We start from the raw sequence: 20,512 nt of genomic DNA, 5'->3' as shown, positions 1-20,512 counted from the left end.
GGTGGCATGCAGATCCCTGGCTACAGTTGTCCTCACCGCACAAAACTGCTGGTCTAGTAAACTACCGGAGTGCACACTTAGTCACAAAAGGAAGGCATCTCAGCTAAAGGATCCTAAGTTCCCCTGGACACGGGCTACTACAAAAGCAGAGGTTTGGTCCTTGGAAAAGTGTGTGAGTCCGCAAGTCCTGCAGGAAGCTGCCGCCCTGTGCCACGTGCCTGGTGGGTCCCTGAAGTCACAGCAGCTCTGGGGTGGGGCTCAGCTCACGGCCTACACCGAGGTGGAGGGGGGACAGGCTGCACCCCCGGCCACGGGAGCAGGCAGGGGAGCTGGGGGCTTCACAGGGCAGTGATGTGTAATGGGGAGGAGGGAGCAAAGGCCCCCAGCCTTCCAGCCTGTTCCATGCAGGTTATGAGGCCCCTGGTGGGCGCCCCGTCTTCATGAGGCATGTAGCACCTGGGCTCGGGGCCACCTGAGCCATCCCCACCACCACGTCTAGCCTCCTTGCCCTGGCAGTGAAACCTCCCCAAGTTCAGCTGTCTCCTCATGGGGGCGCCTCGTAATAGACCTGGGACCCCAAAAGGAGAGTTTCTGGGGAGGGCAAGATAAGGCCAAGCACCTTTCAAAATAAGTTCAACAAAGGGAAGCTAACTGAGCTGAGTGGTCCCTGCTGCCATCCGCCCCGCGGGGGCAGCACCAACTTGCTGGCACCCAGCTGGGACGTCTAGGACAGCGAGGTGATGTTGGAGCGTCCGCCAGGGGGCGCCATGATCTTCTGAGCCGTGCGTCTAGCAATGTGGTCGTCCGCCTGAGATCCTGCAGAAAGGCAGGCAGTGGGTGCGGGAAGGTCAGCGGAAGGGGGGTGGGGAAGGGACACAGACGCTGCTGGCCCCACCCGTGAGGCCAGGACTGCAGAGCTGCCTACCCACCCACCGTGGGTCCCTTATGCTCCCCAGACAGCCGTGGCAGGGAGACAAGGCAACCGGGCAGGCGTTCCCATCACTGAGGCCTTGGATGCGGGGGAGTGAGGCCAGCATTTGTGTTCAGCTGGGGCCTGGAGGTCAGTGTTGACCCTCCAGGACGCCCATCCCGAGGAGCACAGGCTAGGCCAGTCCTGTTCGTCCCTCCTGTGGGTCTTGGGCTCACCCTGCACAGAGACCCCCATGATGGGAGAAGGCTGTCCCTGGCTTTTAAGACAATGCTGGATTTGAAAGGGGACCTGCCCCTGGCCCTGCGTCCCCAGGAGGTGACCTCCATCCTCTCTCCGAGGGGGAGGATGAGACAGGACATCAAGGGGTGGGCTGGCCCCCACCAGAGGGGTGGAGAGAGGAAGGGTCTGTCTGGTTTGCAGGGAGAACCTGGGGCTCAGAACTTCTAGAAGAATCTCAGTCACACATCGTGCTGGACCACAGCCAAGACCTGACCAGGGGCCCGACTCTGGTGGCCTGCACACCGGGGCCACCTGAGCCCTCTGAGGCATCCCCGCATGTCCCCGAGCACCCACAGACCCCTCTTGATGTGCCTCGCATGTGATGCAGGGCTGGTGGGGCTGGCTGGGAGCCATGATGGGCTGGAGGAGCTGGACTCCCACATGGCACTGGGTCCCCGCAGAGGCTGGGCATCCCATGCTCACCCCTGGGCTCAAAGTCACAGCCGCCTCCTCAGCATGGCTGGTTCACAGAGGGGGTCTCACACCCTGGGGCAGATGCTGGGGCAGGAAGGGTCTTACCAGGTTGGGCCCACACACCTGAGCTCTTTGCAGGGCAATGGGACGAGGAGGCCCAGCCCTGGTGGCTGCTCTCTGTCTGCGGCCAGATGTGGGCAGGGGCCAGCAGCCTTCCCAAAGCTCACCCACCCAGCACAGGCTGGGCCCTGGTACCTGAGGCCCTGCGGCTCCAGGGGCTTCCTGTCCCTCAGGATGCTCCAGCGGAGCCCCCAGCCCGCCCCCAGCCTCCACTCACCAGACAGGCTGAACCCCGACTGGTGCAGGTTGCGCACGGGGGGCACTGAGATCTTCCCTGGGCAGGACACGCGGGCCTGGGCGCCGCCCCCCGGCTTGGTGGGCACCATCACCTCATGGACTGGCCCGTCATAGAGGCCTCGGGGCACGCCATGGATCTCCGCCAGCTGCGGGGCGAGGGGGCGGGCATGAGGGGCGCCGAGCCGGCCCTGCAACTGGAGGGCAGGGGGCTCCCGCCTAGAGCCTGCCCACTGCATTCTGCCGGGCTCAGAAACTCCAGGGCTCCCCACCAATGAGGGCGCTCATCCTGCATGCTCGGACACACACCTGCCTCCCCTCCCACCTACACACACGTGTGTGCACACCCCTCCCTGCACACAGGCGTGAACACACTCACGTCTGTGCACACACCACCTTCTTCCCTGAGGCTTGTGGCAGTACCCTGGCTGGAGCAGCACTGCTCACACACGGCTGCCTGCAGAGGAGGCCTCTGTTTGCAGTCGAAGACTGGCCCCAGCACAGTCACTGCCTCCTCAGTAGCCGTCGTCCTGGGGCCCCGGCACAGCCCCACTCGTCCCCGAGGAGGCCCTGAGAGGGAGGCCCTGCATCCTTTCCTCCTTGGAAATGGCCTCAAAGTCAGAGGCATTTCCCAGCAGCCACTACGATGGACCAATGGTCCGTGGATTGAAGCAAAACCTCCAGATGTGCTTGTGTTTCCAGCTGGCGCCTCCCTCAGGATTTGTGGCTTGGACTCATGGCTGCCTGGTGAGCCCAGACTGGGAGGTCACAGTGGGGCAGAGGCACGGGAGGAGAGCGAGCGAGTGGGGGCGTTGAGCCCTCAGGACAGGGTCTGAGTCCCACCACTGTCCCTGCTGCCCTGGGTGTGTGACTAGGAGCAGGCCTTGCTGGCACTTTTGCCCATCAGGTGCCCTGGGCGAGCGAGGAGCCACTCTGCCTGGCTGCCTGCTAGCCTGGGCAGGCAGGGCTGACCAGGAGGAGAAAGCTCCTGCATGCGGAGATGGCCTTGAACCCCACGCCCCGCCTGGTTCAGGCCTTACCCTGCTGCGCGCCTTTATCCTCTTGTAGACGAAGTCCGGGAATGTCTTCCGAGGGACGAAGCGGCCGGCCCCCGGGGTGGCGAACAAGTTCCCGTCCTCCAGCACGACCCTGCCCTGGCTGATGACCACCACCGGGGCCCCGCGGCACTCGATGCCTTCGAAAATGTTGTACTCCACGTTCTGGGGAGATAGGGCCAAGCATCCAGCACTGCGGCTGTGGCCCTCCCAGCCCTCAGAGCACACTGGGGGCCGAGCAGCGTCCTTGGAGGCCCGCGAGCCTGTTCCAGACCCCTAATTGGACGCAATCCACTCAGCTGGGCCAGAACTCAGAAGGAACAGGCCCCAGCCGAGCGCACCTGGTCCTGAATCACAGGCCTCTGAGAAGGACAGAGGGGAGGGGCGTGAGCCTGCAATAAGGTTAACTTTCCCACGAGTGGGGTGGGCCCCTTGTCCCTATGATGGTCAGCACTGGGATGAGCAAAGTAGCTGCTGCCGCCTGTGAGTGCCACCCCTGGAACACTCCGGGGAAGGCCACGAGGGGCTCCCCAGGCCACCGCCCCGACTCAGGGAGCAGGCTTCTCTTACCAGGTTGTGGCTCTTGGCGGAGATGATTCTCGTGGCCTTGGGGTTCCATATGACCAGGTCCGCGTCGGAGCCCACAGCCACTCGTCCTTTCCTTGGGTAAAAATTGAAGATCTTGGCTGCATTTGTACTGGTCACAGCAACAAACTCATTCTCGTCCATTTTCCCCGAGACCTGAGAAGCAAGAAGGCCGAGCTGAGGGGGAAGGGAGGGCCCTTCCCAAGGACCCGTGGAGGCCTGGTCTCAGGGCTTCCAGGGACACGGGCCCCCGCCCTCCGGGCAGCGAGCAGCATCGGAACCGCGCTCCCAGGTGGAGGCACTGTGCGTGTGAATCAACAGGCCCCTCTCAGTCACGTGGCTGGTCTGCTCCTTCCTGTGCACGGAGCCTGGTCTCTGCTCACTCGGAGGGTGAACAAATGGTGAAGCTCCCACAGCAACGTCTGTGTCCCCTGAAGGACGTGACAGTCTCTCTGGGGTGGCCAGGAGGCCTGGGGAGGTAGGGCGGTGGGGGAATCCCGGGGTCGGGCTCAGCCCAGGGAAGAGCTCAGGGCCGGGGTGGGGTGTGCAGGGGGCAGAGGACACCAGGCAGGGCTTTCCGAGTGAGACGGAAGTCTAGGGAAACCTCAGGCGTTCTAGGAGACCACTAACACGCAGAGTGCAATTCCACCGGGGACGGGGGCCCGCCCTCCCTGAGCCGTGTGCACAGATGCATTCTTCATGTGCCACGAGAACCGGGGCTGTGTGGCAGCCGTGGGGGTCTCCTCCAGGCGAGCGGAACAGAATGTCTGAGGGGCCCTGGATGGCAGCGCTGGCGGGGGCGACACCCCAGGCCCACGCGCTCCGACCTCTATTCCACGCGATGAATTTACTGGTTAAGTGGCTTCCCTTTCTGTTGGACCGTCAGAATTCGGCTGGCGCCCCACTCCTGGTGGGTGCACCGCGTGCCCCCTTGTACTCACCACGCACTTCTCCCAGACCACGCACATGCGCTCCTCCACACCGTTGGTGCCCTCAGGGATAAGTGTGAAGTTGTCTTTGCCGACGGCCTTCTGGGCAGTGGTGAAGGTGCAGTGGGCACTGCCGGTCACCTGGAGGTCACCGCTGAGAACAAGCCGGGCTCAGAGGAGCCCAGACGGTCCCGGTCTGCCTCACCCCGACCCCGGCCAGCACGGCCCATGGGGCCCAGAGGTCATCTGAGAAAGCCACGCTGGGCAGCCCTGGTGCCTCGGCGTGGGGGACACGAGCACCCAGGGTTCATGCAGGAGAGGCCTGGAGCTGCCAGCAGGCTGAGGTCAGGGCGGGGCATGGAGCCTGCAGGCCACTCTGGGGCCACCCTGGGTCAGCTCCATACCTGGACAGCAGGGAGGTGAGATGGTCTGCGGTGGTGGGGTCGGGGTTGATGGGGGGCGATGTGACGAAGGCCGCCGCCTTCGCCCAGTTCTTGCTCCAGTAGTGTGAGCCGTCGGTGCCCAGGCTGGCAGTGATGGGCTCCCCAAACACGACCACCCCTGCAGTGAGGCCCCGTGAGAGGCACCCAGCCCACCTGCATGCCCTCGGGACCCGTGCAGGGCGGAGGCCTCGGCACTGCCCTGCTGATGTGCCCCGACTGTCCGTCGCCTTCCCGACCCTGGACAGCTTGTCCCCTTATTTTGGGGCACCTGGCCCTGGGCAAGCACACCTGGCCTGGGGCTCCTCGGGGGGGTCGTCTCCACACCCGCTCCCTCACACCCCCCTGCTGAGGGGCAGGCCTGTGGGCACCCCTGCTGGACCACAGCTGGAGCAGCACACATCAACTCAGACCCCGGGCTCGTCTCCTTTACCCACTGCCTCCTCCAGCTGTGGGGGTACCCTGTGGGCAGAGAGCACCCAGCCCTTGGGGCAAGCACCCCAGCTACTAGATGCAGGAGGTGCCCAGTGACAGTAATGTGGGGCTCCCAGTGGGGTCAGCTGGGCAAGGTTCTAGTGCACGTGGAATCAAATCTTACACACACACACATGTGCACGCGCACACACAGTTCTCACTCCTGTGGAAACAGGGCCAACAGGCCACACGGTCTGCTTCAAGGCCCCCTGGTGAGCAGCTGATGCTCCGTGGAGACAGAGACTTGGGCCCCCTACCCTGAACAGGGACCAGGCACTCACCTCTCCCAAAGGCCACACCCTTGCTGTCCCGAGAATGAGGTCCCCACCACAAAGAGGCCAGGCAGGGCGGCAGGCTTATTCTCTATTGGGCCTGCTTTGTTCTGAGCCTCCCTTTAGCCAGCAGAGCCCCCGGGGGACTGAGAACATGACTCCTGACCCCAACAGAGCCCCTCCCCAAGCGTGTGGGGTCCAGGGCCGCACACTCACCTCTGCGCTTGGCTTGGGCAACCACATCGGCTGCACCCTTGCTCATCACCTTGGTGACGTACAGGGGGCAGTTGGCCTGCTTGGCGATGGTGACGGCACGGTACACGGCCTCAGCTTCCACCTGGGGATGTGCGGGTGCTCAGGCCACACGAGGACACAGGGGCCTCCTGACCAGTGGGCACAGGACACCCAGAGATCACCCATAAATCCTGGGCCCAGGGAAGGCACTCCTGGGTACGTGAGGACGCTGGTCTGGGGCTTTGTGCCCAGGATCTGGGTTGACCCATCAGCCCCCAGGGCCTGACCACATGGCCTTCTCGGCCCTTCAAGGCCCAAGGGAAATACTTTGGGGTAACCAGTGGTCATGGGGGCACAGGAATCTGGTGGGCGAGGGCCCACTGATTCATGCACAGTGTGGTTATAGCCCTGCCCAGGCGATGAGGGCAAGGCCGACCCCAGGGGAAGGTGGCACACTGGGGTGCCCTCTCAGCAGGCACAATCCTACCTCCTCAGGGTGGCTGAGCACGTGGCCCTCGGGGCCCGTGATGCCGAGCTCCAGCAAGCGCTTCTGCTCCTAAATAAACCACAGGACACCATGTTCCAGCCAGGTGCCCCCAGAGCCCTGGAGAGCTGTGGCCTGGCCATGAGGTCCACAGCCCAGGAGACCACATCCCCAAGATGAGTCCTGACCCCAGGCCTCTCACGTGAGCCCTGCTCCCCAAAGTGAGTCCCAATCCCACACCTCACGTGAGCCCTGTTCCCCGAGGTGATTCTTGACCCCAGACCTCACATGAGCCCTGCTCCCCGAGGTGAGTCCTGGACCCCCAGAATTCCCAACTACAGGGAACTCAGAATGGAGGGGCGAGATGGACCTTGGAGAGGAGGACTTCATCTCCCTAAATTACAGACGAGGGAAGAGGCTTGGAGAGGGGCAGGGACTTGCTCAAGGTCATAGGCTCTTTAGTGACGCGGCCAAGACCACCCCACAGTCCTGCCCGCCATGCTGTGTTCCCCATTGGGGGCATATCTGGGGGTGTGCAGTGGGGGCTTGCATAGTTGGGGTGGACCCACGACGTCTCCCGTCAGCACGCTCATCCTGGAAGATGTGTGCCATAGCATCCCTCACGTGTAAATGAAGACACAGAGCCGAGCTTTGACGTGAGAACGCAGGGGAGGCAGAACCCCTCCAACCCTCATAACTGGACTCCCCAACACTGGTGGGGTATCTCCCTGGCATTCTCTGCCCCCCACCTGTATACTGAGCTTGACCCACGACATTCTGATGGTGTAGCCTGAGCCTGGCCCCCGGCCACAGAGGCATATGCAGTGCCCGACGACCTCATGGTCAAATGGAAGGATGAGGACCTGGGAAGCCCACACGCCCTCCCCAAGTGTCATCGCCTTCTTTCGAACGTGGGAGCTGGGCAGAGTCCCAGGAAGTTTCTCTGTGGGTCGGGATGTCAGGAAGGTGAGCTGTGTGTGTGTGACCTCCCACCAGGCCCCATGAGGAGCCCCTGAACCTCCTGGGTGCCCCACAGGGTCTGCACCTGTGGCCGCTCCAGCCCAGGGGAAAACAAAGGAGCAAGGAGAAAAACTCAAGGGTGGGACCCACAGCCTGGGCGTCCCACTCACAGCCCTGGGTGCCCCACCCCAAAGCCCCGGGTGAGGGAACGGAGTGGGGCAGTGGGAGGGCCCTCCCCAGGCCCCTGGGCTGTGGCTCAAGGACAGGCCACTAATGCAACACATGCGCTCCCTGGTGAAAGGAACACAAGTGTCCAGCTCCCAGAGGGGGCTGCAGTCCCTGGGGAGAAGGCACTGGGAAAGCCTCAGTTCCCATGAAAAGACATTTTGGTTTTGGGGAATTTTTGATAAGAAGTGTGATGATCACAAAAAGATCTGTGTTCGGGCCAAAAGCCCCCCAGGCTCCCTTAACTCCCTGCTTGCTTGACCTTTGACCCAGGGCAAGCTATTTACTGGAATCCATTCAATATTCCCGCCCTCAGGTTTTTGGGATTAAATGCTCACATCTGAGTGTCTTAGGGTCCCCCTCGCACCCCCGCCCTGGCCGCACCTCCTCCACGATGTCCCCGTTCTCTGCATGTACTTGGGCCACGGCTCCCAGGTCCCGGATGATGCTGAAGATCTCATACATCTGGGAAGAGAGGCGCGTGGGGGCCGTGTGGGGCTGCGTCTCTCCCAGCGGCAGCCTAAGAGACTCCCACACGTTCCCTCCTCTCGGCACCTGCCCTTACCTGGCCGTCGGTGCACTGGCACCTGTCCTTGTACGCCATGAAGACCAGGAAGGAGTTCACACCTGGAGGAGAGGCGAGCCGGTGGGAGGCTCGGCCATCATCAGTCAGACGCCCGGGAGCCTTCGCTGCTCCCCCATCTCCAGAGGGGCCGGGGGTGGGGCAGCCCTCTCCCATGGGTGCCTCACCAGCTGCCACGGCGACCCTCGTCCAGTGGCCCCCGCATACACTCACCAGCAAGCCAGGAATGGGGGACGGAGTGGGACCTAGCCCCTTCCTTGTCTGCTCCTCATGCTCCAGGGTCAGGAACCAATTTTTCCCCAGCAGCAAACACAGGTGAGGCCCCCTCACAACCCCTCAAACCCCTCACAAACTCTCCTCACGTCCCCCCCACCCCTCACACACTCCCCTCACTAGCTCCCACCACTAGGAAGGAGGGAGCAATGTGCTTTGGGCTCGCTGCCTGAGTCCTCCCTGGTCTCTACAGGGACATGGCCCGGGCCACAGCATGCTGAGTGGCCCTCACTTTGGCCATCTAGCCCATCACTTGCCTGCGGGGGCCTCAGAGTCGCACCCTGCCAGGCCCTGGCGCACAGCACGTGCTTAGGGGACCCACTGTGGGGGAGGCAGGTTTCGGGGTCCTCAGCCAGGCTGGGTTCTCAGGAAAAGCAGAAGGAACAGGCCAGGCTGCTCATGGCGTCAGGGTCCAAGAGGAGGAGGGTCAACCTCTCTAGGCTGGGCTCTCCTGTGGGCAGCCAGCACCTCCCCACCTCCCCCAGGACTCGGAACCAGACTGGAGACCCATCTGAGCCTGAGGCAGCGTCCCGAGCCTCCCACCCTCCAAACCCCCCCAGGCCCGAGGCCCCTCCCTCCTCCCTGGCATCTCACTGGGTCAGAAGTGCTAATGTGAGGAGCTAAGGCACACTGTGGGGGAACTGAGTCACCCCATGCCACACGCACCACTGCAGGTGATAACCTTTCCAGGGTATCTGATGGAGGCTGCTGGTCAGCATGCAGGCCAGCCTTGGACACTGCCCAGTGGGCCAGGGCCAAGGGCCCACGTCTGGCTCTGCTGGGAGCAGACCCCGCCCAGCACTGCCCCAGAGTGGGAGGTGCTGCAGGTGACTGGTTTCTACCTCTGCTCTGAGACGCAGGCCCCCCCCCCCCCCCAAGTACAGTTACGAGTACCACCAGGATGGCAGAGCTACTGCTGGAGTGAGGCACAGAGGCCAAGAGCCTACCCTGCCAGGCCCCAGGTAGGGAAGGGGTTCCCAAGGACCAAAGACCACTGGTGTGAGGACAGACACTCTTTGGGAAGTGGCCTCCACAAAGCCTCCTTGCCTCCTGCAGGTCTGCAGACAGGCAGGTGTCTCCTGGGGGTGAGAGAGCCCTGTGCCTCCTGGGCCCGGCCAGGGGCTGCAGCCAGCAAGTCTGGCACCCTGGCCTGCCAGCCCCGCATAGGCTTGGACCCCATCCTGCCATTCCAGGCTGTAAACCATGGACCACACTCGAAGCTGGATTACCAGGATCAGTTACAACATTCATCTAACTTTGTCAAATCCACTAGGAAACTTCCATGTGGTTTTACCTTCAGGACTTTTGATGAAAAAAAGTTAAAGTCTGTTTATAGACTGGCCTCTTTCAGCACAGGCAGCAGTAGAGGACAGTAGGTTTTAAAGCATTCTCCTTCTAGAAGGATCTTATGATACTAGGAAAATGCATAGTCCTTCTCCTTTGCCCAGGGCCAAGAAACAAAGGACCAAGACAGGAGCTGTGACTCCCACGCCCTTCTGCGAGGAGGACAGTCACAGGACGTGTCCCTCAGATGTGGGAGGTAGAGGGCCTCTAGTCCAGATGCTTGGGAAGCAGAGCAGACCTTCCTCAGAGAGACTCTCATTCACCTTCCCCCCAGTTCCTGGCCACCTGCCCTGGGGTCAGACGCATGCACAGTCCAGCACAGCCAGAGGCCAGAGTGGGTGTCCTTCCCTCCCGAGACCAAGGAAGCCCAGGTTCCTGCGCCCACCCACCCCTCCAGCCACCCCTCAGTCCAGCCGCGGGGGCCGCTGCTCACCCTTGTCCTTGACCAGGGCCTCCAGCTCCTCTCTGATGCTCTCGTGCCAGCGGGGGATGTCCACGTGCAGGGAGTAGTCGCAGCAGGCCCCGCTGTCTGCTCGCTCCCGCCACTGCTCGTAGGCCGCCAGTAGGCTCATACCCGTGTCGGGGAACACATGGTCCACTGTGGGGGGCAGCGCAGTCAGCTGAGCCCCCAAACCCGGTCACTGGGAGCCACCTAGGCCTCCAAGGGAGACTGGTTTCATGTTCCCGAGGGATCAGAAATCATGTTTGACAAGAGCAGAGGAGGAGCCATGGGCAGTAAGCCCTGAACTTGCCCATGGGTTCTGTGCAAAGAGGCATTTTCCACCCCACGGCCCCCGGCCTCCGTCTGAGCAGAGAAACAAAGTCTGGGTTCAAGCCACCCCACTCCCTGATGGACATATCTCACCCCAAGGAGCGCTAGTGGCAGTTAAGGGCCTTAACCTCCAACACAGGTGTCCGCCTGAGTGAGGCACACCTGGAGGGCAGGTGGAGGCAGGAGGTGGAAGGTGCCGCTGTCCGTGGTGCTGGACCCAGTGAGCCCGCCCAGGTGCCTCACTGACTGCACACCTTGGACAGTGCCACCCATCCCCTGCGGAAACTGCGAGTGCACGTGGCCACTGCACTGGCACATGACCGCTCCCTCCCAACCTTGTGTCCAAGTCTGAGCACTGCTCACAGTACCTCCTGGGTGCAGGGAAAGAGCTGGGAGTGAGGGTGGTCAATAGAAATGCGCACCCACCCCAGGGTCACTGGCAAATGCTGTGCCTTCCTCCAGCATTTCCCACACAGGGCCCCTACACTCCCACAGCTTAGACTGTGGACCCAGGACCCCATGGGAGGGGGTATCCCCCGCCCCTGCCACCCTGCCAGACCTTCACAGCTCCAGCTTGGGGCTGGCAGCTGAGGAAGGCAGACAGCTAGACAGAGCCCAGCCCCATGCCTGCAGCATCTCTCTGTCCTCATGGCGACACCTCATAGCTTGTCTGATGCCTCAGCACTGGCATGAGCAGGTGACATCAACCACGAAGATGTCCTGGCCAGGTTGGGCCACCAGTGACAAGCATGAGCAATGGCCTGCAATGACCAGTCTCCTTAGTCAAACGAAAAGATGGACCATCGTTGCTTTTTTTCTCACTTTGTGGTTGAGTAAACAAACCAAGCCATGGTTTTCACAATGGCTAAATGTCACTTTGTGAAGTGGCCAGAGTCCTTGGAGTAGCCCTTTCTGACGGCAGCAGTGGCGGCACTTACAGTGTGCCAGGCACAGCCAAGCAACGCACAGGCCCTCACTCAGTCCTCACGACCTTCTGAGGAGGGTCCTCCTCTTCCTCCTCTCACAGACTAGGAAAGCAGGGCTTCTCGAAGTTAGCCCAGTTACCTGAGGCCACGCAGCCAGCACATGGGGGGCCAGGGCTCCACCACAGTACAGACGTCTGCACTCAGCACTGCTGAGCTGGGGGCCTCCCAGGCCGTGAGAGAAAGGGCCCAGCCCAGAGGTCCCATCTTGGCTTTGGGGCTGACCACGAGCCAGCGCATGGGGGACAGGCAGGTTCACCTCACAATCTGTTAAAGAGGCTTCTCTGCTGAGCTCAGGGGTCTCATGGGGAGGGCACGCGAGCTGAAGCATGTCAGGATGGTAAAGAGCCAGCACTAAAGAAATGGTAACTCTAGTGGCTGTTGATAGGATAACAGTAAGTATTTTCATCATCCTTTTTCTAAAAACACAGCCTCTGTCTTTAGCTCTTCTCGACAGGGGCCGGAACTTGGTACAGAACGAGCGTCGGAGGTGTGAGGTTCAGGGGAATGTGTCTGACGTTTCAGGCAACACAGCCTCTCTGCTTGCCCAAGGCATGTGGGTTTTATAAACCTGGAGAGCTGCTGGCTGTCCAGAAAATAATAAATTACTGGGCACACATCCATTTGCTCTAGACGGAATCTAAGAAATCCCAGGAGCATTTCCTCCTGGCCAAGGCATGACTCGGAGTGAGAAACACGGGTAACGGAGAACACTCCAGGGCTTATGAGACTGAGCTATAATCAACGGAAATAGGACTGAGAAAAACTCCTGCGACACACACCCTGCTCAGAGGACTAAGACATGGGATGGGCGCTCCCCGCTGGCAGACACTCACATATCATGGTGGTCCCTCCTGCTAGGGCGGCCTTGGTCCCCTGGCAGAAGTCGTCAGCTGGGGTCATGCCAAGGACAGGCATCTGCAGCCTGGTGTGCACGTCGACCCCACCTGGCAGGACCAGCAGGCCATGGGCATCGATTGCTTTGACGCCCCCAGGGATGATGAGGTTTTCTCCAATTTGTCTGAAAGCAACAAAGAGAGATTTCACTGGTTATAAAGAGCCTGGATCAGAACATGAACGGGCTCCTTTGCAACACTGCGGACCTGGGAAGCACGTGTTTGGGCACCTCTGCTGGAGGCAAAGGACAAAATGGCCAAGACTTAACTGGACCAGCCCCTGGAGACTGTCAGAGAGCAGGACACCCCATTCAGTGGCTCAAGACAGTCACCATGGAGGATCCAACCTATGGACATGGCGCTGCCCTTGTGGGGTCCCCTGGCAGGTCAGTTGACTAGTGGGTGGAGCTGCTCGACAGATACAAGCAGAGAAGCTGATAGGGGTGGTCAGGAAACATTTATTACGCACCTGCTGTGAGCCCTGCATCGTCCTAAAGCTGTGATAACTCAAAGACAGGTGGAGGCCACTGTCTTATTTTGGAGAACTTACAACTAAGTGGAGAGATTCTGTTATCACAAAGGCTTGGGCTAGAGCTGTTTCCAGAGAACAGGGTTTTAGAAAGAAACATTTACATGGATTTCACCCAAAAGTAAGCTTCTGGATAACGTGTGATCAATGTGCACATGTATGATCTATTAAGAAATCTGAGGCAGGGGCCGGCCCCGTGGCCGAGGGGTTGGGTTCACGTGCTCTGCTTCGGCGGCCCGGGGTTTTGCCAGTTCGGGTCCTGGGCCCAGACATGGCACCGCTCATCGGGACATGCTGAGGCAGCATCCCGCATGCCGCAGCTGAAGGGATCCACAACTAAAAATGCACAACTATGTGCCGGGGCGCTTTGGGGAGAAAAAAAAAAAAAAAGGAAATCTGAAGCAGAAACTTACTTTATCAAACCGTCTTCTACATACAGGTCAGCGTAAAAGGACTGGTCATCATTCACAATCTTCCCACCTCTGATCAGAAGGCGGTCACTCTATTGGAAACATATGAAAACTGGATATGTTTTCTCCAAACTGAGTTACTCAACACCACCTTTAATAGGACTTCTTACTCTGGAATTAAGACTGAAACATTAGGGCACAATTTGCATACACAAAAGCGAACACTGAAGACTGCACTGCGTGCCATCCCCCAAGAATGGGGTGGAGGGTGCACAGAGGCAGCCTGGCCTTGCCAACGGCACAGGGATTAACCAGGACCAGCTGCCCACCTCGTCAAGGCGGGCCAGCGTTAGTGGAAGGGCATCAGCACAATGGGTCATATTTACAGCTTCCCATTTATCACCGAATTCATAAAGCCCAGGCTGAGGGAAGAGCTGGACAAAGCCTTGCAGGGTCCGGCTGGCCTGGAAGGCCCACCCCTCCTCTTCCACCCACACCAAGGCGGCTCCTGGCCACAGCTGGGCTTCGGTTCACACCAGAATGGCTTCGGCCTGTGGTGGTGCCGGGAGGCAGAGGTACAGCAGCGCCCCAGCAGGCGGGGTCCCGACCCCTGGGAAGGATGCATCCCCACGGAGAGAGATGGACAATAACGAGAAATCACACACAAGGCCATCACAGATTGTGACAAACTCAAGACCACAAGGAGGGTAACATGACCGATGACAGGGAAGGAGGTGTGGCAGCTTCAGGGATGGAGAAGGGCCTTTCTGAGAGGCTGATGCTGGAGGTGACACAGCCAGGGCAGCGTTCCAGGCCAGGAAGCTGCCAGTGCAAAGGCTCTGAGGCAGGAAAGAGCTTGAGTTGATTTAGGACATGAGAGGAAACTGGGGCTGGAAACTTCTGAGGGGAGGGGTGAGAGGACCAAAGCCAGGGGTGGGAGGGCAAGGCATGCCGGGCTTGGGGAGTCCGTGGGCTGCCAGTGGGGGGCCTTAAGCAGGGGTTTAAGCATGGTCTGATGGGTGTTTTAAAGACATCATGTTGGCTCTGTGTAGAAGGTAGACCATGGTGTTCAATGATGGAAACATGGCCATCTCTTGGGCAGTTTCTGAGGTTGACCAGGTGAGATGAGGGGCCTTGGGCCAGGATTATGTGGCCTGATGAGAAATGGACTCCAGAGGGGCTGGGAGTCACGTGGGTAGGAGCTACTGATGGAGAGGCCATGGGGGTGAAGGGCCAGGAAGACATCGGGGTGACCCAGGTTCTGGTGCTGCCTGGAGGACACCAACAGGTGAACAAAGGGTCAGGGAGCAAGGATAGCTCTTGGTGGGCCACCCCCCACAGCACTGATCTGTGGCACCAGGTGGGGGTTGATCCAATGCTCGCAGACGTAAAACCACTTCTAAGAATCCCACCAAATGGTCCAGAAGGAGAGGAGTTAGGCAGAAATGGGGGTGTCATGTAATGGAACTTTACGTGGCTGTCAGGGGTGACGAGCTGACCTTGGAGAATAATGGAGAGAAACACAAGAAGGGAGCAGAAAGGCAGAGTCAGAACGATGTCGACAGGACACGGCTTTACAGCCATCTCCTCCATCATCCTGTCCGAGCCTCAGCCCTCCCTATGACGTGCCCAGGCGGGAATGACAGCTGCGTTTCCTGGGGACCGTGCCTGGGGCTCCCAGGTGTCCACCCAGAGGCCAGGCCAGGACTCCAGCCCGGGTTTCTGGCTGTTTACACACTATCAGCCTGATGCCAAGAGAATCAAATTGTGCAGTGCAATTAGAAGAACTCCAAGAAGCTACTGAGATGATAAATGATTCATTATTTATGAGCCTTATTACGTTATTCTCTATTCTTACCGACATCTAACCATTTGGACTGAATTCTTAGGATTCTACTGATTAAAGGTAAAACCACCGCCCATAGTCTACAGAAGGGTTAGCAAACTGCCACAGCCCGCGCAGCCCCCCACTGGCCTTACATATCCTGGAACTAAGAGAGCTTCTACATGTTGTGTTGGTTGAAAAACACCAAAAAAAAGAGTATTTCACAACTCATGAAAATTATATGAAATGCACGTTTCAACATCCACGGCTAAAGCTGTGCTGGGACACAGGCACACCCGTCCGTTCCCACACTGTCTGTGACTGTGCTCCCGGCAGGGCTGAGTAGGGACAGAAACAGTACGGCCCACACAGCTGAGAATATCCAGCCCACTGGGGAAGCCTGCTGACTCCTGGGCTACAGTATCGCCCATTCCCAGCCGCTGGGGCCTTCCCACCGAGCCCTGCAGAGCCTCACTGCCCAGGCCCCCTGGGCCCTAGACCCAGCCCTGATCGGTCACATCATAACTACCCACTTTGCCCAGCTTCTGCAGCCAGTGTTTAGACCCTGCCTGCCTTCCCTGCAGTGTTCCCCCTTCAACACCCCCCCCCCCCCCAGTGGACCAACTCATTGTCAAACAAGCCCAAGGAAAACCAGCAGGAAGAGGAAGGCTTGAGAGGGAAGAGACCGGTGGTCTGGGTCCCCAGCTCTCCCGCCCCATGGTTTTCAGGCCCCTGGACTCAGACTCTGGGTACCTTCCTGGCTTTGGAACCAAGAGGAAAAGGTAACTGGGTGGGGCCCAACACTCATCAGGATAAGGGTGGAAGTTTCCCTAAACCAGCCACCTTTCCTCTGACCACCCAGGGATTGGGTCATCCCATCCCACCCCCACCTCCCTGCCAGCCACCAGCGTGCTTCCTGCATCAGACAGGACCCTGGGCCAGTCTCAAGGCAGGATGCTCAAGGAGGTGCTCCTTCATCCCTGAATATCTCAGGAAATGAACCTGCAAAGCCACGGACCCGCCGCCCTCCCGCTGAGGCCAAGCCCAGAGTTGAGTCTGAGACCCGAGGGCTCCCCCGCCACAGTCCAGCTGGCGCCCAGGCGCCTCCCGCCCCCCACCCCCCCACCCTCCGCCGGGCTGCTGGCGTCCTGGAGGGGGCGGCTTTGTTTCCTGGCAGCCGGGGGTGGACGTCGAACCTCCCGCACCGGTGCGTGTGGGTGCCGGAGGATGTCCTCCAGACCGCGGGGCTGCCGGGGTCAGCGGCGACTACTGAGCGCTCGACTCCCCCGGGGTCTCCGAACTCCGGCTCCATGGAGGGGTTCGGGTCGCCAGGGCTCCAGGCCTAGGGGCCGGAGCTGAGTCGCATTGTTTCGGACAAAGAGCTCCGGGCGCGGCGGTGGCGCGGTCCAGGGGGCGGGCGCCGCACGGGGAACAGCATCTCCGGCCTCGAGGCCAGGCCAGGGGTACCAACAAAGGGCCGTATCCGCCCGCCGACCCCGAGGCAGAGCTCCGAGACCGGATCCCGGCCCGCCGGCCCGGCCACCGCGGGGAGGGAGGGACTTCTGCGCCCTGGGGAGCAGGCCTTCCCCGGTCCCGAGCCCTCCTGGGCGCAGAGGAGGTCCGGGAGAAGCCGGCAGGGCCTGGACCTGAGCGTCCGGCTCCGTAAGGGGGTCCGGCGCGGCGCTAGCGGGGGACCCCGGCGGCGCGGGAAGGAGCCAGGCGAGAAGGGCCAGCGCCGGGACAGGGGCACGCGTGGGGACTGGACCTGGAGGGCAGGGGACCCGGCGCGGGGCCAGGAGGCTCCACGCCGGGACCCTGAGGCTAGGCCCCGCCCCGGGCGGCAGGCGCAGGGCGGAGCGGGGGCTGGGAGTCGGGCTCACCGTCATGCGGGGGATGTTCTTCTTGCCCTGGAAGGACATCCTGCTCCTCCGGCCGGCGCCGGCGCCTCGGTCGGCCCACGCGGCCTGGCTCAGGCGGGGCGGCCTGGAGGACTCGGGCGGGTAAATGCGGAGCCCGGGCGGGTACGTGGGGGCGCCGGGCGTCCAAGTGCGAGCGCGCTCGGCCCCGCGCGGCTCGGGTTCCCGGTCCCGCCCCCGGCCAGGCCCCGCCCCGGCCAGGCCCCGCCCCCGGCCCGCAGCTGCTCCTTTGCCTTCGAGCCCTGTCCCGGCCGTGCTCAACACCACGACCACCACCCCCCAACTCCCCGGCCCCAGACACCTGCGGCAGCCACAGGCCGGGATCCCTGCGTCCTGGGTCCCGCGGGGACCGGCAGACGCGTGCTGGGTGGAGGAGGGGAGGAGAGCGTTGCGACAGGTCCCGGCCAGTGTGTATGTGGAGTTTGCACCTCAGGAACGAGGGTGGGAGAGATCCAGCAATGTCCTGCCAGGCCCCGCCTTCGCCCCTGACCAGCCGAGGGCCCGCTTCCCGGTGACCCGAGAATCCAAGGCAACGGGGATTGAACCCAATCTCAAATCCAGTTCCAGGCACTCCAGGAGCTGGACGCTGTGTGAGAAGGTGTCTCTGGCCAAAGCCGGGCTCCTTAGCGGATGGCCAGGGCCGGGCCGGGAGCACCGGGCCGTCCACTGACCCTGGGATTGGGCGGTGGAGGCACCTCCTCGCAAGGCTGCTCCAAGCACGGTCAGCGCGCGAAGCTTAGGGGCAGGAGGGAGGGGACAAGTTGGCAGACAAAGAGAGAAAGAGACAGCGAGACCAAGAGAGACACACAGAGAGACAGCTCTCCAGAACCCGGGACGGACCAGGGACCCAGAACCAGGGCTGGAGAGGCCCAGACCGCCGGGCGGGGCTGAGGCAGGCGCGCAGGAAAGAAAAGTCCCGGGCCCAGACTCGCCAGTCAGGGAGGAGGAGGCCCCGCTGGGAGCCCTCGCGCCCCGCCCCTCGGAGGAGCTGGGGGGTTTAGGAAGAGGACGAACCCCTGGCCCACCGCCCTGCGGCCTCCGGCGTGGGTGTGCGGCGTCTCTCGAGGAGTCCAGGGCCCGCGTCCCCCTCGCACAGGCCCCGCCATTCCGCAGCCTCTGCCCTGCGGCCACTACCTGCTGTGGGCCGCGGGCCTGGGGCGCTCCAGGGTGCTCTTGGAGACTTGCCGCGGCCTCTGGGCCGTCTCCGCCTGGCTCACCGGGTCCCTCCGGGTCGCCGCGGAGCCCACTGTAGGGCTCTCTGGCCCGAGGGTCCCGGCGACCGCCGCCCAGCGCGTCCAACTGCAGCGTCTTGTTCTCAAAGGCGTCCTCCACGCAGCGGAAGACGCCTCCGAGCTTGGGTCGGGCCCGGGGGCTGCCTGTGCCCAGCGTCCCCAGGCACGCGGGCAGAGGCTTCGCGGGCTCCTGCGGCCGGCGTGCGGCCATGGCGGGAGCGGGCGAGGGGCGGCCGGTCTCGGAGCCTCCTGCGCGGGTCTGCGCGCCGCGTGTGGACGGGGCGGCCAGGGGCTCGCGCTCTCCCCGCCCCTGTCCCCCAGCCCGCCCCCAGCCCGCAGGCGCCCGCGCGGTGCTGGCGCTGTCCACGCCGCGAGTGCTGAACGCGCCAGCCTGGCCGGGGCGCGCGCTCCGTCCCAGCGAAGGGCCGCTGTTCGCCCTCGGGGCGCGCGTGGGTCCCGACCTCCCGCTCAACCTGCAGCAAGGGCGGGCGGGCAGGGAGCACGCACTGAGGAAACCACAGTCCATCGGAAGGCCAGCCACATTCCTGGGCCCCGTGGGAGCTCCCACACAGGGCAAGGAGCCTCTGACTCCAAATCGTCTGGCGAGTCGCGAAGGTTGGAGTAGGGGGACAGGGAAGCGCCCACGCGAGCTGCTCCCGATCTCCCTTAAAGCCGAGTTCAAGGTTTTTGGGTGAGACACAGCAGAGGGTCACAGGGCGAGGCTAGTCACTCCGTCGCGCCCTGCAGAGACGATCTTTAAGGAAAAGACATCCTTTTCATTCTGTTAGCGCAGCCAGCATTTCAAAGCATAAGTTCGGATAATAAGAGTCACTGCGGGGACCCCGGAGTACTGGCGCCCATCCTTCTGCAGAGATGAATCAGCAACTTTTCCATTCCCTCGTCCCACCTCTGGTTTGCCCTCCCCCAAAATAATCAATAAAGTGACCTTTACTCACATGTGTGGGGTCGTCCTCCGCTGAAATCTGTTGCCAAGTGTTCTTACTCGTTCCTAAAAATTCTTTCACTCTTTTAACTTAGTTGAATTTTCTCTTCCGGTTCTCATTTGATAAAACAGCTACAGGAGGGGGCCTCCCTGGTGGCTGACCTCCCAGAGGTGCTGATTTCAGAGGTACCTCTGATTTCAGAGCCTGTCCTCCAAGTGATTTGCCATGATTTAAGGTGAGGCTGCAGGTAAGACGCCTGGCTCCCCCTCCCCAGCATGCAGAAGGCCCAGGTTCCCTTGCTGGTGTGGAAGGAGGCATCGTTGCTCAGAGAATGGACACGGAACACAGAAGTGGCTAACATAGCCGATAAGTCCAAACTTTAATGCCTTGTGAGGAGGGGAACTTTGATATTCTAAGATTTAAAACAATCTTTTTTTTATTAAAACGGTACAGTAATTTACAAATAAGTAAAAATTCTCTGGTATATATCATAGGAATCACAATACAAAAATATGTGTAAAATTTTGTAGTTGATCACCATACAAACCTATTTTAGGCCTGTAAATACTGTTTAGCACTGAACAGAATATCACGTTTAGAATGTGGTTATTAAGGAATTGCTTCAGAGAACACAAATGCTGCCCCGGCATGGTGCCAGGAGAAAAACGAGTCCTAATTTGTTTTTGCATAAATTAACAGTAAAGCTTTTAAAAATATACAGTAAACAAATATATGATTTGATACATATATTTACACCTTGATTTTCCTGAGCCTAAACATAAATCCATTACTGTGTTAAAACACACAAGCCATCTTAAGGTTTCAATGATGGGGTGATGGGAAATGTAGATCAATGTCACATGCCTCCAAACCCACTCCCGGCACTCCCTCCTTCCTGACTTCCAGCGTTGGTGTTCACCAGCCATGTAAGGCACGCAGCGGGTCCTGAAGGCTATGGGTTCTTCGAGGGCAGATCACTTTAAGGAAGAGCCACAGTCCTTCAGCAACTGGCACGCCAGACTGTGGAAACGAGGTTCACACACATCTGTGTCAACAAGGAAGCTGCAATTTACATGGATTTCTAGCTTAGACAAATGAAAATATTTATGTCGTTCTGGGTATTGTGCACACAGTGTGATTCTGTTGATAATTGTGACGCTGTACACACG

General features: G+C 60.7%; 1 protein-coding gene across 1 annotated transcript; it reads right to left on the bottom strand.

Annotated features, from left to right (window-relative positions):
* DPYSL4 (dihydropyrimidinase like 4) lies at window positions 1–17,263 on the bottom strand. Its single transcript, XM_046655157.1, has 14 exons — window positions 17,132–17,263; window positions 13,430–13,518; window positions 12,428–12,612; window positions 10,270–10,434; window positions 8,202–8,263; window positions 8,021–8,101; window positions 6,455–6,523; window positions 5,950–6,070; window positions 4,952–5,108; window positions 4,560–4,701; window positions 3,604–3,774; window positions 3,019–3,198; window positions 1,962–2,127; window positions 1–816 (listed from the first exon to the last, which is right to left on the bottom strand). The coding sequence occupies exons 1-14, from the start codon at window positions 17,168–17,170 to the stop codon at window positions 725–727; spliced, it is 1,719 nt and encodes a 572-aa protein (XP_046511113.1). The 5' UTR covers window positions 17,171–17,263; the 3' UTR covers window positions 1–724.
* Between the last annotated feature and the right edge of the window lie 3,249 nt (window positions 17,264–20,512).

The sequence above is a fragment of the Equus quagga genome, chromosome 2 (genome assembly GCF_021613505.1).
Source record: "Equus quagga isolate Etosha38 chromosome 2, UCLA_HA_Equagga_1.0, whole genome shotgun sequence".
Classification (NCBI taxonomy): domain Eukaryota; kingdom Metazoa; phylum Chordata; class Mammalia; order Perissodactyla; family Equidae; genus Equus; species Equus quagga.
The sequence above is the reverse complement of the archived record's forward strand: the minus strand, read 5'-3'. Positions and strand labels throughout refer to the sequence as shown.